Genomic DNA, 16,686 nt, shown 5'->3' with positions numbered 1-16,686 from the left:
CGAACAACCTCTACACTTATAATGTTGTTTATATTAGTGATGGGTCTCATTTACTAGTACTATTTTTTATAGTCAAGGCACGAATTATGTGGTTTATATTGTTATTGTTTTAGCATATTCAGCATGTATTAATTGTCCGGCTTATTTTACTTTTAAATTAATGACACTTATATGTGACCAGTCATCTAGCTGTGGTTGTTATGTCAAATTGTGCATAGTGACGTATAATGAGATCATTTCACATCTGATTTTAAAAAAGTCTATATAGATGCTTTTCTTAAGTATGAAATAAAACATTTCAAGATTTTAGTTCAACATAAGAATTTATCATAACGGCAACATGTGGATGTGACATTCTGCATATTTTACTTCGTGATATCTCTGTCGATAGTAATACTATTTCCAGTTAAGTAGTGGGCTTTATCGCAATAAAAAGCAGCGGTGAACCCAGGTAATGCATAGAAGGAGCGACCCCTCACCCGCACATCCTGTATTGAAAAAAGAACATTTTTGATTTCACATCGTAAACAAAATTTCACCTTGCTATCTTCACAGATATCACTAAAAGTACAGAGAGTTTATAAAATTTTAACCTCATTTAGGGGGAAATAATAATAGAGGTTAAACATTTATGGGCAAGTTCAGCTGATCGTTTTCAGGAATAAGTCTGCAACATTTCTTAAAATTTTAAATGCTTTCAATATGTAATTTATAGCTACATCGAGGTCAAGATCACCACTACTATATTGTATGCATGTAACATCAGTTATATCCATATGGCTTGGTTGGTGTGTTGGATATGTGTCAGAGTTTTCAAACTTAAGTTCTTAATGTTTAGATTTTTTATATATATATTTAAGGTAATCCCTTTTCTGTAAATTGTAATTTCCCTAATAATACAATTCCACGGACTTGACACTGACATTTGAACATCAAGTCTATATATAAAAACAAGGAGCTGTGGTATGATTGCCTATAAAACCACTATCCAGTGTTAAAATTACGTTTTTACTACTATAGGTAGGTCAACGTATGGCTTTAAAAAATGAACCTAACCATAAGGTAAGATATAAAAGGCCTGGCATGATAAAACAGAAAATCAACGAACATGTATACAAAGTACCCTGCCACGTCCACTATGTGTTTTTGTTACATGTTTTTTGCTTTGTATCTATCTATTCAACTGATTTTTATAGTCTGTTCATATGTTGTACTGTTACACTACTGTTCCAGGTTAGGGGAGGGTTGGGTGCCCGCTAACATGTTTAACCACGCCACATTCTGTATATGCCTGTCTCAAGTAAGAAACCTGTAATTCAGTGGTTGTCGTTTGTTGCTGTATATCATATTGGTTTTTCGTGCTTAATTTTGTACATAAATCAGGCCGTTAGTTTTTTCGTTTGAATTGTTTTATATTTGTCAATTCAGGGCCTTTTCAAATGATAGCTGACTATGCGAAAATCATTATTTTTTATATGCATGAAGATGTACAACGAATGTGTACATGCATATGAATATATATGTATAATCTGTGGTGTTATACTTGAATTAGATACAGTTATATATAACGCATACATTTCACTATCGTTTAAAATTCGGATTTGTTGACGTATTTTACCTTTCATAATAAAAACATAACTTTTTTTGTTTAAAAAGATAAACACAAGATAAGTATCCTATAAATTCATGCATTATTTTTTTTTTTTACAAAAGAGGGGTCCATGAACTGGTTCACAAGTTGAATCAGTTTGAATGATAAAATCAGTCGAAAAATGCATCTTTTCTAAATATGTCACAGTTTGACGTCGCGAAAATAACATTTTACGTTAGCAACATCATTACCTCCCCTGTAATAACTGAATAGTATGCCCGCTGCCTAGTAAATTGAGCCTAAAAGATGTTTTTACTGTTTTACTGGAGGAAGCAACTGTTTCCCGTACCAACTTAAGGACACTTTTTATATGGTACAGTTTAAGAATATTTATGAATTAAAGGGAAAATGATGTATGTGTAATGGTCAAAGGTGAGTATGCTGTAAGGGTCTTCCAGTCTGTTACCCCATGGGAATAACAAAAGTAATTATAGAAGACCTATTTTTTTAATCCCATAGAAGACATAAATATGTTCGCACTTCATATATTTGATATGGAAAAATGTACTGCAGCTTATTTTTTTCCACATTGTTAACAGTTGATGCTTCGTTTTGACCTTTCCAAATGCGATCAACTACCTTTAAATACCGTCTTTACACATGACTTGCCTATTGCCCATCGTCGTGCAGAAATTGTAGGCTGCTCGACAGCATACAATTTCTTTGCTGCATACGGCACGACAGAAAGAGGATTTCTTACTTCAACCGACATAATCAATAACTGGTCGGGCTCTAACTGTATAAGAAATCATTAACCACGTGTTGGATTGAAAGTCATTAATGATTTATGCGAGAACGTGCAAAGACGTCATTTGGTGAAATAGTCGTGATATCTACTATATCATTTTCGGGCTAAGTTAACTAGCTGGATAAAAAAAACCCGATGCAATATAATCATCCAAAGAATGTCAATCATGGACTATTTGGGATATATTGATGATAACGGAAATGTTATTGGTAGGAAGTCAGATGACCCATGTTATGCTTCTGTCAAATTCATGTGCACCGATTTGACTAAAATTCTCATTTGATTTGTATCATAGTGAAAAGTATATCAAAATTACAAAAAAATAAAAATAAACAATGCACGGATTCGATAATATGTATCAGCATTTCGTGTGTATTTTTGTTTAGACGCCATCTAAATTACCATCGAGATGACCTCTGCAGACTGCCGATGGTGAAATAACACGATATACACAAAAATATAAATATGAATTTATATGCCCTCTACGATCACCTCATACCCTGCTTCTTTTTCGAATCCCATCCTGTTTTTTGTTACTTTAATTTTTCTTTCTAGTCGATTTACGAGTTTTGAACACCAGTAAACCACTGTAACTTATATTAATAATATTGGTAACAAAAGTTGAAAAGTCCAACGTCCGCCGAATCTACCTTCTCTTAATTTTGACATAATTCCCCGGCACCCCATAATTTCAGTGAAAACTAGTATATCGGCCTATACCGAACACTGCTACTAATAACTGGAATTTAACTAAATTCAGGTCTCCGCCAGCCTAAATATCCTTGTGACACGCTCCAATGTATTTAAATGAGGAGATATGGCCTTAGTGTGATGTGTGACACATAGTATCACATATCATTTGCAGGGATCAACACTCAGGAGTTCTAAAAACTAGCATTGTTATGTCTCTTGCTATTGTATGGTATGTAATGCATCTAACCACACAATTGTTTTGTATGAACTGATAGACTCTGCAAATATTATGACTTTTTTCAATGCTGTCCATCTCAGATGACAATAAGTCATCATTAATCAATCGAGATGATAGCAACACAAGTCTTGGAGATGTAAAAAACTGCCATATATAGAAAACAGCGACTATGACATAGTACTAGGTGCCATATCAGCAAATGTCAACAAACCAAAACCAACAAAGAGAAAAATATACCTTTGAAAGCAGACTTCGAACGTATATACGTCGCGCAAGATACTGGTGACAATTTGAAGGTGATTCGAGAAAAATCGGCGAAAAGGCTAACTGTCCGTTTAGGACGCAACAATTTGCAGAATCGCTAAATAATTTTCGTTACCCAATCTAATGGCAACAAAATATCTGTTTTTCATGATATTTTTTTCACGAATAGGTTTCGATTTGAAGCGCTAAATTTTATGAAATAGGCAATTTTGCCGTGTAATGCGTAACATTGAACATTGAGATCTCCAAACATTTTTGAGAATGAAATATGGATTGAGTAGCCAAAGGTAGTTCTCATTTGGAAGGAATTAAGAACCATATGTAAAGTTTTGAATTACATAATTTTACTTACATATATGACGTCATACATGTAGAAAAATGACGTCATAGCAACTTTTTGATCTTGTAATGGTGACAAATAATCTAGACTCCAACTGCAAACTTTGAAGATCAAATTCATATACTGAAGGTAATTTTAAAAGGATATCGTTTATATTTATAATTTATAAATTACAAACATTTCTGTTTAAATTGGTACCAAACTTTTTGAGTTTACTTGTTTTAAAAAAAAACTATTTAAAAAATTTAAAATCAGAAAAAATGTCCCGTATCATCTGAAATCCAAACAAATATTCCATTTTGACGATTTCGGGATCTACGATGTATCGCGATTAAATCAGAAGAAAAATACTGATACAGATTTCAAAAATTACAACAAATACTGAACATGATAATATAAATACTGGCTGTTTTTATATTTTATCCTTTTCGCAAATAAAGAAAAGAAAAATCAGAAAAAATGTCAAATGAGACAAAAAACGTCGAAAAATAATGAAACGTCATATTTCACACAGAGTCAATACGCAAAAGAAATTATAAGAAGAACTTGTAAAGAATCGATCTCCAAACATGAAACGATATGGGCATGTTTTTGCCTTAGGGAGCTTCCATTTGATTTTTAAGGGGGGGGGGGGGGGGGCTAGAATGAAATTTGAAAAAGAGGGAGGACAGGGGTTTTGAGTGTAAAAAAAAGGCAGACAGGAGTTTCGAGTAAAAAAATAATGAATAAGAATGGAAACGGGGAATATGTCAAAGAGATAACAACCCGACCAAAACGTAGAAAACAGCTCAAGGCCACCAATGGGTCTTCAACATGCGAGAAATCCCGCACCCAGGGGAGGTCTTGAGTAGGCCCCGAAATCCTAATGTATACTAGATCAAGAAAATGGACGCCACTCTTCACTTCGAAACACAGAGATGAACTAAAAGTAAAAAAATATAAAAGACTAACAAAAGCTATAGGTACCTGACTTAGGACAGGCGCGAACTGCGGTGGGGTTAAAAGGGCAGGATGAGCAGTTGGCAAACAAACCCAGGATAAACTTGTAAAAAAAGGCAGGACCAAATATAGTGAAAATAAAAAGGCAGGACCGAGATAACAACTAAAAAAAATGCCGGACAAAATTTTTCATCCTAGCACCCCCCCCCCCCCCCCCCCCCCCCCCATTAAAATCAAATGGTTGCTCCCTTAATGAAATAAAAATATTATTCTATATTAAAATTCGTAAAAAATGATTTGACTTTAGGAAGTTCTGGAACAATCTAAAAGAAGAGTTACCATATTAGATAATTTTCGTAGACAAAACAAGAGGCACCAATCCCTTCAAACAACCGAAATGATCTCTGGTGTTTCAGGAGAATGATTAGTTCCAAAAAAATAAAACACGAGACAAAAAAGACTCATATTTAATTATTGAATGTATTTATAAACCAACAATCAATTAAAATAATCGGACTTAAAAAAATCAGACCAAAATTTTGTGTACATTCAAATATAAATATGCTTTCAGAAATATGAATAACAGAAAAAAAAGTAAACTTTCGGCTAAGGAAATACTTATTAGGAACAGAGAACGAAAAAGGCTTCAGAAAAATGAAACGAGTAGAAAATCTTATGGAAAGTTGTACAAGAATAAAGAGAGCGAGACAAAAACATATAGTCAAACGATTAATGCAAGAAAAAAGAGAGAACAAAGGGAGAAATCTAAGAAAATAAATGAAAGAAAACTGAAAAATAAAATGAATGTCCGTAAACACAGAGGTAAAAAAAATGTAGAACTTTCATCAATGTCACTTGTTGTACCAGAAGGTTCAAATGTTTTCAAAAACAGAATGGAAAAGGCCAGAGCCCTAAGAAAATTTAAAGAAGGTTTACCAAAATCTCCATCTAAACGATGCGCAGTTATATCGACTTATTTGGCCCGCAGATCCCCTCGATCGCCAACAATAGCTAATCTGAAACATTCAGTTTCGCCAGTTGAAATGGCCGTCGTTGCAGATATTCAAGAAATAATAAAATCTACAAAATTAAAGCGAGATAAGAATGCACGTTCGGTAATGAATTCTGTTACTGCATCAATCAGCGGGGAAAATTTAGCAAACTCGAGAGGTAAAATTAAACTGTGTAAAAATTTAGGTTTGCCAGCAAGAAGGGTTGCTGGAGGCCAGCGTATTAGGTCTAGAATTCTTAAAAGTGAATCGTCTGCATGGGCTCTTACGCAACAGAAAACAAGAAAAGATTCCATTTCAGAAGAAACAAAGAAAACAGTTTATAACTTTTGGCTCTCTGATGGCATATCACACCCGACCGGCAACAAATCCGATATCAAAAGAGAACGATTGGGACCAAACTTATATATACTTCGCATATGACACACGTGCTGGAAAAAACACAAACTGATGCGTATTTAGATTTTGTCGCCAAATATCCGGAAATTAAAATTGGACAAAGAGCATTTGAGAAACTTCGACCGTTTTTCGTAAGACCTGCATCTGAAAAAGATAGAAATACATGCTGTTGTAGATATCACGTGGAAGCAAACCTTGTTTTCAAAGCATGTATGAAGTTCAGAAAATCGTGTGACAGGGAAACCGATTCGCAAGAAAGTGACTATCCCGTATTTGAGAAAATGTCAGACCTTATACATATTACGCTATGTCCAAAAGTAAATGGATTTTATAGAAAAAATTGTCTTGACCGAAAATGTAGCCTTTGCGGAGTTGGTAATTTCAAACTTTCACCCAACGAATCACAGTCGTCTTCAACTGTTGAATGGCAAAAATATGAATATATAACTGAAAAATCGAAGGGTAAAAATGTAAGGCGCCGACTGACCCTGATAAAAAAGAAAACTAGCGTAAACGAAATGTTTCTCAATTTAAAAAAGCTTCTCGAAACTTTCCCCGCTCACCAGCACCGATCAAACTGGCAAAGCAATCAACTTAAAAGTCTTGTTCAGAACTTGCCAGTCAATCATTGCATATGCATCCACGATTATTCGGAAAATTATCGCTGTGTCGAGAAAGAAGAAATCCAATCCAATTACTTCCAAAGAACTGAATGCAGCATTCATGTAACCGTCATGCACCGACACGCCATTTTAGAATACGATGGTGTAGACAGTACAGAAGAATTTCCGGAAATAATTACGGAACATTTTTTCGTAATTTCCCCGGACCTGCAACATGAGAATGATTTTACAAAATATGTCCAAAAGAAAGTTAAGGAATATTTAGATTCAATATCATACACAGTTGATCATATGCATGAATTCACAGACGGTTGTTCTAGCCAATATAAATCGCGGCACTGTTTAGGAAGTTTATCTACTGCCATCCCTGATTTCGGATATAAAACATTCCATAGAAATTTCTTTGAAACAAGCCATGCAAAAGGGCCTCAAGATGCCGCGGGGGGATTTATAAAAAGACAGGCGGACATATCTGTTCTACGTGGCAATACAGTGATTCAGAATGCGAAGGATTTATTTACGTTCTGCGAAAGTAGCCTTAAAAAGCCAAGAAGTGCATTATTTAAAAGAAGGGTATTTCGATATGTGGACTCAATTGATAGACACAATTCCAAAATATTTAAGCCGATCCAGCAAAATAGACAAATACATCATGTTTTTACTAGTACATGTAATGAAATCATTGTTTCCGATCTCTCTTGTTACACGTGCGATCAATGCATTTTGGGGAATTATCTTAACTGTTTAAATGTAGAAAATACCGGGGTAAAGAAAACTATTAAGCCACGCGAAATAACACAAACTTCTAACGAAGAAGAAGTAGCACAAGACACTGACATTCTTTCAGAAGACATATCAGATTTGGTATCCATAAACTCTGTTGTGGCTGTCAAAACCGACGATGATAACTTTGACTATTATTTAATGAAAATTTCCAAAGGTTCACACGTATTGAATTCAGCAGAGAGTGACAGCTGGGGTGCTACATATCCCCCTGGATTCGAGGTTTTCCGGGGTCATTATTATGACAAAATCAGTGACAATGATCCGTTAAAATATAAACTTTTAAAGACAAAGACTGCTTTGGTACCGACGAAATCTCTGCTATACATACTTGCTGATGTAGATGCCTCTTATCGTATAACTATTTCAGAGGACACCCATCTAGACATTCTTTCTGTATTGGACAATTTGGATTGAAATAAGAATTAAATTATAAAACATCATGCACTGTTGTTTAGCCACTCATAAAATATTTTAGTAGACCTTTCCGATTCAAATGAAATGATTCAACGTGGCTCTGCTTATAATTAAAAAATATAATATATATATATATATAAGTACGTCTGAGTCAGTGACAACCCTACAACAGATGTATCCATCGGATCGCCATCAATGATGGTGATACATGGCTGTGTACATAATGTATATACAACTCGTCTAAACATAATGTTTAGACGAGTTGTATATATATATATATACATTTTTCGTTAAATAAAATATACATGAATATCTTTACTGAAAAAAAATATTCCCATGAAAAAAAACCTGAATGAATCAATGCTTACACATTAGAAATCACATTAGAAAAACGTTACGTAAAAAACAAGAAAATAAGACGGCTTTTTGCTATATTTCCGACGTTACGTTATTATCACCAGTATTTTGCGCGACGTCTAAAGGGAAACATAGATAGTAGAACTTTTTTTATAAGACATAGTTTGATAATATTAACATAATATGGGCATCAATAAAAAGATCACACAAGAATCAAGTGAAAAGTATGTAGCAACAAAAAAATCACTTGATATACAGTCACCCTTGGATGAATACTTAATCAATATGAGTAAGCAGATGAACTTACTCCAAAGCAAAAATCGCAGAAGGACTGGACACGGTATTAGAACATATAAGTGGAACTACAACGTGAGTCTAGACGATCTCATACAAATCCATGCATTACATAGCAAGTGAAGACCTTCAGAAAAATACAAAAAGAATTTGGTCATACATACAGAGCCGGAAACAGGAATCTTTATGAATAACAACTCTAAAAATTAAAGATGGGTACCTCCACATCGACACCCCAACTAAAGGCGTTCTCGGGAACAACCAATTATATTCAGAGTATACCCAGGATCTCCTGTAGTTGGTGATCGCAAAATTTGTATACCAGTATTGTGGACTACAGGAGATCCCTCAGGGACTAAGAACTTTTAAGACAACTGGCCAAGATGATATATCGATCATCTTTGAGAAAACAGCAAATCACCTCTCACCTTACTTGACTAAACTATATCAACTGTCAATGAACCCGAGAAAACAAGAGGAAAGTAAAAATCTATAGGAAAGGTGGAAATACTCTGCAACACACTATCGTCCAGTATCCCTGAAACCAACTACATGTAACCTACTTGAGCAAATAGTCTAAAGTACGATCATGGTCCACTTTGACCCAACCCAAGATATATGCAATGGACAACATGGGTTTATAACCAAATTACCATGCGAATCCAAACTGCTGATAACGATACATGACAAGTATATAGTGAAGAACATGGGTGACGTCGATCAGACAGACTTCAGCATGTTAAATTTGGCCAAGGCCTTTGAGCAAGACTGCTCCACAAAATGGACTACTACAGGGTAAGAGATTTTCTAACTTGATAGAAGACTGTTCCTGTCCAACATAGTACAGTTTATGATGCTTGAAAATCGCAAGTCTGACCCTCTTAATGTGGTACCCCGGGACACTGTAATGAGTCTCTTACTCTTTGTGGCCTACATAAACAACCCGTCAGAATCAACAGCACCAAGCACGCTACTGTTTCCCAATAACTGTTTCATCAAGTAAACCGAAGAAGTTGACTTGCTGTGAAATGATCTTATCTCAATGGAATAATGAGAAAAAAGTGGCAAATGGGTTTCCATCCGTGTCTCAGGACGAGGTCAACACCACCAGACGTCCTACACACTACATGGACACACATTAGACTGTGGGAAATACCTTGTGCTCACTATCAGTCGAGACCTCACTTGGACAAAAAACATAAAATCCAGACCATCAGTAAACCTAAAAGACACTTATTTTTTTAGGGATATATGGAAAGGTATACTCCAGTGCAAAACCTACCCTAAAATATTGATAATATAGCAATTTTAGGAATGAATGGTGTAGTGGATATGAAATGCAGAATTAAATAAAATCTAAGCTAAAATGATAATAGAATTATATTATAATGATGAACTAAAGACTTTTTAAATTCATTTGCAAAATATGATATTTTCATTTTTGAATAATTTCTTTTGTTGTATGGTACCTTGTGGTACAATTTTATAGAGATCCATACACTTATACTCAGGTTATTGTCTTTAAAACAAATGTCTTTGGAATTTGACGACATACCATTATAAAGCTGTCACATAAAAAATTCTACTAATAAATATACTAACTTCAAGTTGATGCAACCATAAATTCATATAAAAGACATGTTACCCTCCACAAGACCGACTTACAAATGAATGGACAGGCAAGCCAACAGGATGGATGTACAGAACAGAAAAGAAATGTGCCCCCTCCCAATATCATAGGTAAAGCATAAATAAATAAAAACTAATTTTGACCTTTATAAACAATTTATTAAGTGTTTAGAGCTAAATTAATTTACATTTGTTTACATTTATAACATAATTCACAACATGCCAGTTATGGCCTAGCATTAACATAATTGATAACATGTACAAATCTAAATTACCTCCCTTTTGTAATCATGGTTTGTCTCTATAGCAGCAGCATATCTAAATAAAGGCAAGATAACTTTCCAATCAGTGGAAGAAGGCAGGTTAAAACTGTGCTGCCAAGTTAAAATTGCAAGCAGAGATACAAAACAATATGTAAAAATTTGACAATTGATCGCATTATGAACCAGGACAAATATATATTCTCTATAAACTTTCAATTTTATATCTATTAATTTGAGTATCAATGTAAGTAATACCTATGACATTATTAAAGTGTTAAGTAAATTTTAGATTCTTGACAGCTGGGACAGGATGTGGGTTAATCTATAAACAATTGGTTGGGACTAGGGATTCAATATGACTGACATGAATAATGAACCTGTATCAGTATATCATTTAGAAGTACTACTACTTTTAGAGAATATCTGTCAATCCCAAAATTTAAAAAAAATTAACGAAAAAGCAGAGATGTTGAGAACAAAAAAACATGTCTCAAGATCGATAGTAGACAAAAAGGGTGAACAGTAAAGTAGTGTTTAAATTTAGCAGAGTTTACTTACTAAATCAGAACCATTTTCAAAATGGCAGCCAAATATTCATTTCATAAAAAGTACATTGTATTTCTAAAATTTTCAAGACATTTATTTTGCGTAGAACATCTGGGTACTTTTAAAATACCTCAAAAACTTCAAATCATTAAGGAAATCAAGACAAAAATATGTTCAATCTTAGTTTTTACATAGTACATGTTTTTATGTAATTAACCACAGTCGTGATTTAGTAACCAACTAGATATTTAATAGAGTGGAAACAATAAATCCAATCTGTATGTAAGAATACTGAGACATATCAAATTGGATAATTCATACAATACCAGCTTTAGATCCAGCATGTCACCTAAAGATACAAGAGCATGCTTACTATACTATTATTACCACAATAGCATAGAAAGCATACTGGGTCCTTGTATCCTGGTATTGAATCATATCTGTATGAAAATGTACAGCCTCAACATGAAAACCAAGACTTTTCATTAGGTTTTAAAAGAAAACCTTTCAAGTCTTGAATTATGTAGGCCTATTATAATTGCTTAACATCTAACTGCATTTGAACTTTCGTGAATAGTTGTCTCATTGGCAATCATTATCATTTTTTATATTATTTATACTATTACATTAACCTTAAATTTCACTGTACTCCATATGGTCAGGTGTAAATACTATCAGTGATGCCTTTGATATGTACAAGGAAACATGCGAAGAATCTTGAAAATAATGTTTCAAGTAATAGGTAGTTCATTTAACATTTTCAACTTTCAGCTGGAGTTTTATGTAATGTTGTTATCAATGTTTTTTCACTGTCATTGACAAACACTATCTATTGCATGTGATTGGAAGGACCAAATAATTTTAATGTTCATACTGGTTTCTGAGAATCATTTGTACATTCTTATCATATCTCATGAGTGTTTTAATTGCACATAAACTAGAAAATGTATGTAATGGTAAATATGACATTTACTATAACTAAGGATGGATCTCAAGCTTAGGGACTTGAAAATAAAAGGATGGATACTTGAGCTGTTCTTAAAGTGAACAAATACAGGTAATAAAATATAAATTACTTTATTTTATAATATTTTTAGATATATATTCTATATATTAATGACTTTTTGAAGTCAATGTGAAGATTTGGTACTGTTAATCATCAATATTTGACTGTAGTATTTATAAAAGTTAAAAAACTGGAAAAAGGGACATTTACCTAACAGCTAATAAATATATATGTAATATACATACTAATTTGACAAATTTGATGTGAAATATGTGTAAAACGTTTGGCTTGTACAACAATAATATATTTGTTCAACATGAACAAAATCCCTACTGTGGATTCATTAATATTAGTTGGATACCAATTTTTGTGGGTTTTGTGGTTACAAGTGAACCATGAATTCAAATGTTATGAATATATCACATTTTCAATAAGCTTTGTATACAGAGATTTGTAAAACCACAAAATCAAATATCCACGAATATGCAAGTTTTCAGCAATCCACGAAAATTGATACCCACGAAAATAAATGAATCCACAGTATATTGCATTCAAGCTCATATTTTGCTATCACACTAATTTTTGCTGATTTGTTCTCATGATTTATTATGCTTTCCTTAAATCCAACATGTCATCTAAGGGGAATAACTCTGTATGTTTGCTAAAACTCATTTGTTTCCTCTCAATATCAGAAGAAATAAATGTTAATAGGAACATTTCAGAGTTTTCTCAAAAGCATAAATATCAACACATAACTTGCTAACTCCTGCATTACTACATTTTTAAGATATACATGTATCTAAAATTAGTAATGCTTATTTTTAATTTTCTTATCCTGATATGACTTACAAATTTAAACACTTTAAACAATATAAGAGAATCACAAGCATCTTTTATCTTTTACAAATACTTATAATAAACTATTTCATTTGTTGATTCTTTTTAATTTCTGAAAATCTAATATGTAATTTCATGGGAACATTTTTGAATTTTCATTATTTTCTAATTTAAATTTCTTACATTGAATGAAGTGAAGGAACAATAGTAAAAGGGCAGAGTTGTTTAGAATGTACATATTAAAATAAATTTTCTTACATATAGTTGAGATCTATTTTATTTTCCTTTCAATTTAAGTCATATATTTGAAATCTTATTTTTTTTCCATAACAGTAATCCTGAACTGAATATTGCAAAAAGATCTCAAATGAGATTTATGAGATTTGGTGTGCACATATTGCTTCCTTCTAGTACCTACTTCACCTCATAAATACTTAATAAAAATGTACAACTAATTAGATTTGTGGTTATTTCTGAATTCCTGTGCTTTCCTCAGATCCAGCATGTCACCTAAGGGGAATAACTCTTTATGTTAACAATGGTCATATGTAACTCCTGAATGGTAACCAGAAGTAACACAAGCCCATAGGAAACAACAAAGTTATCACAAAAGCACAGGGAACCAGTATGGTAATCATCATCTGATGTTGATGCCTTATATATTAAAACTAAAACAAGAACCAGTTACAGGTATACAAACTTTAGGTCCAGCATGTCACCTAAAGAGTTCTCTACCAAGCAACGCCAAAGCAAACTTAATATGATATGATACCGGAAGAGAAACTAATGTATACATACAAATGGTAGATGTTTTTAGGACTAATATATAAAACTTCAACTCTCTGGTGATGTTCCTGTATTTAATCAAATTCATTCTTACCATTATAATTATAATTTAGCATTGCATATTCAAAAGATCTTTTTTCTAAAGTTTTTTTTCCCTTTTTTTTGTCAATATTCCTATCTTTTTCAATTTTTCAGTTTATTTTTTAAAATAAATTTTGCAATTTTTATATAATAATCTATACTTTTATTATAGATATTTTGGTATCTGTTTATAAACATAATTGATCATTTTACACTTTCAAATTATAAGGTAAGAATGAATTGATCAAGATATTTTCTTTCTTTTAAATATTTCTAGCAGGTGAAAAAACAAATGTTCATTCATAACAAACATACAACCATGCGCAAACAAATTTCAATCAAAATATTTTTCACCCACTAGAACGGAAAATAATTATTCCCTATAGAAATAGTTTATTCTCTAACAACGATTCATCAAAGATAAAAACAAATGCTGACTGTCAAACTAAATATTTTTGGAGTTAATTTCCATGGGATAATACAAATGTTATTTGTGAACCAACATTTGACTTGGCACCATGTAAAAGAATGACTCTTTGACAGCATGAAAGACTGGATTTATCATGGAGAACTCACTACTGAGTAAACCATGCCTGAGCTTTATAGTAACTCTTCCCATGAGATCTGACTACATCAGTAATAAATAAGACAATTCTAATATTTACATTATATACATATGTACAATAGTAATCTCAACTGGCCTTATATACACAGCACTACGGTCAGCACTCATTCACAAAAATAGACACTTTCTCAAATCATTGGGTTTTTATGTTACAGCAGTTATTGGCTTTAACAAAATATTTTTCTTATTATTTCATCGATCCGTAAATGGTTTATATCAGAAGTTATAAGTGTCTAATAATTTCTTTCCATAGGAAGAATATTTGACAAATTACCAGGTAAAATCAAAATAAGCCTTATTGTCAAGAGATTTTCATTTCAAAATAAAGAGAAAAATAATAAAATAAATAATTTAGAAAGATTGTAGACACAACAACTGCACATAAATGTAATGGTCTTGTAAAAATGTATGACAGTTAAACATTTTAAATAAGACGCAAGTTCTTTCAATAACTCATAAAACATTTCAGGTTCAACAAACATAAAAACAATTCTTAGCACTGTTTTAATTGCACTAAAATAAAATTTTAACCATATTTAAGAAAACATTTCTTAAACAATTTCAACACATTCATTCGTACTGATAATTTATTATCACAATTTAAATACTGTTGCTATAGAGATTGTTTCCATAGTAGCACCAAACAAAGGGAGGTAATACATTATACATTCATATTCCTTAAAATTCCAGTAGCTTATTAAGCACAAACATTGACCAAGCTACACTATCATTACTCATCTAAGACATTCTGTTATAACATGGGATAGGAAATATCACCCTCAAACAGTTTCTTCTAACAATATAAATACAATTGTTTCATTTACGAAATAAGTCAAGAAAAGAAAATTATCCTAAATGTTTGCATGATTCGAAATATTTCTTGATTTCATTTTTCAGGCTTCTTGAAATTAATGAATTTTTCTGTATGAAAACTATGTATAAAACAGATATTGAATATTGCAACTTAAACATATACTCTACAAAAGTGTTTGGTTAGTTTACAAAGAGTTTTGGAGTTAGTGGTATATTTCCACACCGTTTATTATATACTTGAAAAAAATAAATACACATCTATATACTAGTATGTATATAATATAATTTTTGAATTAATCTATACCAAATTCAAAAAAAAATAATATTGAAGTACAACCTAATTTTAAGAAATACACCGTACAGCAATATACACAGAACTTTTTGTTGATACTTCTCTATTGAGTAACAAAATTTTGAAGAAAAAATATTTCATATTATCCTGACTTCTGTTTTTATTTTTCAATGTCATTTATCGAAAAAAAAACCACTAAAAATCTTTCTATGAAATTAATAACCATTGCTTCTTCATTTCAATAAAAATCTTTCTTCTCAAATTGACTATCACAAGCTTTTTTTAAATTCTGAGTTAGTGAAAGCTAAACATTGTTTACACAAGCTTTATTCGCAGTGAAAGAGGAAAGCTATTAAAAGGGCAGTGAAGTTAAAAATATGAAATGATTAGGCAAAACAATCGACAGCAATACTGAAATTGAAAAAAATGACTTTGATTCGTTATTTAACAGGAAGAACTTGTAATTTACTGAGAAAGAACTATACAGCTATGTCTTCAGATCTGTATTGCGAAAAACTCTTTAATGACCTAGACTTGACATCATTATCTGCTGAGTACTTTGACCTACTTAGACAGTTTACTTATCACACGAATTAATGCACCATTTTCTTCCTTTAATCGACGATTGTCTTCCTTTAATACTTCCATTTTCTGTAAAACACAAAATATTAATGAACTAAGATCTAGTAATAAACATATCCCTGAAAATCAATGGTATTGAAGTAAACTCTGAGTATAGTCCTATTCTGTTTCTTTACCTAAATGTAAATTAAATTAAAAAGATATTATCATACTTGTAATTAAAAGATATGTTATCACAGAACTACGTCTCAGATAATGATAGTTAAAAGATGTCAAAAGTAATATCAATTTTGTTAAATGAAGAAGAGAATTGTGATGAAAATTCAACAGGTCCATCTTAAATTTTAATCCTGGATAGACAATTTAGAATGAAAAACAAGAATGTGTCCCCAGTACACGGATGCCCCACTCGCACTATCATTTTCTAGGTTCAGTGGACTGTAAAATTTGGGTCAAAACTCTTATTTGGC

At 32.2% G+C, this 16,686-nt stretch overlaps 1 protein-coding gene and 1 pseudogene across 50 annotated transcripts in view; one reads left to right on the top strand and one right to left on the bottom strand.

Moving 5' to 3' along the window:
* The first annotated feature begins 3,600 nt into the window (after positions 1–3,600).
* LOC139490800 (uncharacterized) lies at positions 3,601–8,131 on the top strand (annotated as a pseudogene).
* Positions 8,132–10,522: 2,391 nt separating this feature from the next.
* LOC139490791 (protein phosphatase 1 regulatory subunit 12A-like) overlaps positions 10,523–16,686 on the bottom strand; it is an 80,316-nt gene continuing 74,152 nt past the window's right edge. For all 50 annotated transcript variants that reach the window (XM_071277797.1, XM_071277803.1, XM_071277800.1 and 47 more), the window contains one exon: positions 10,523–16,285. In XM_071277797.1, the coding sequence (XP_071133898.1) occupies positions 16,212–16,285 (74 nt within the window). In that variant the 3' untranslated portion in view covers positions 10,523–16,211. The remainder of the gene's footprint in view (positions 16,286–16,686) is intronic.

The sequence above is a fragment of the Mytilus edulis genome, chromosome 10, assembly GCF_963676685.1.
Source record: "Mytilus edulis chromosome 10, xbMytEdul2.2, whole genome shotgun sequence".
Lineage (NCBI taxonomy): Eukaryota > Metazoa > Mollusca > Bivalvia > Mytilida > Mytilidae > Mytilus > Mytilus edulis.
This window is presented reverse-complemented; position numbering and strand designations above follow the sequence as displayed.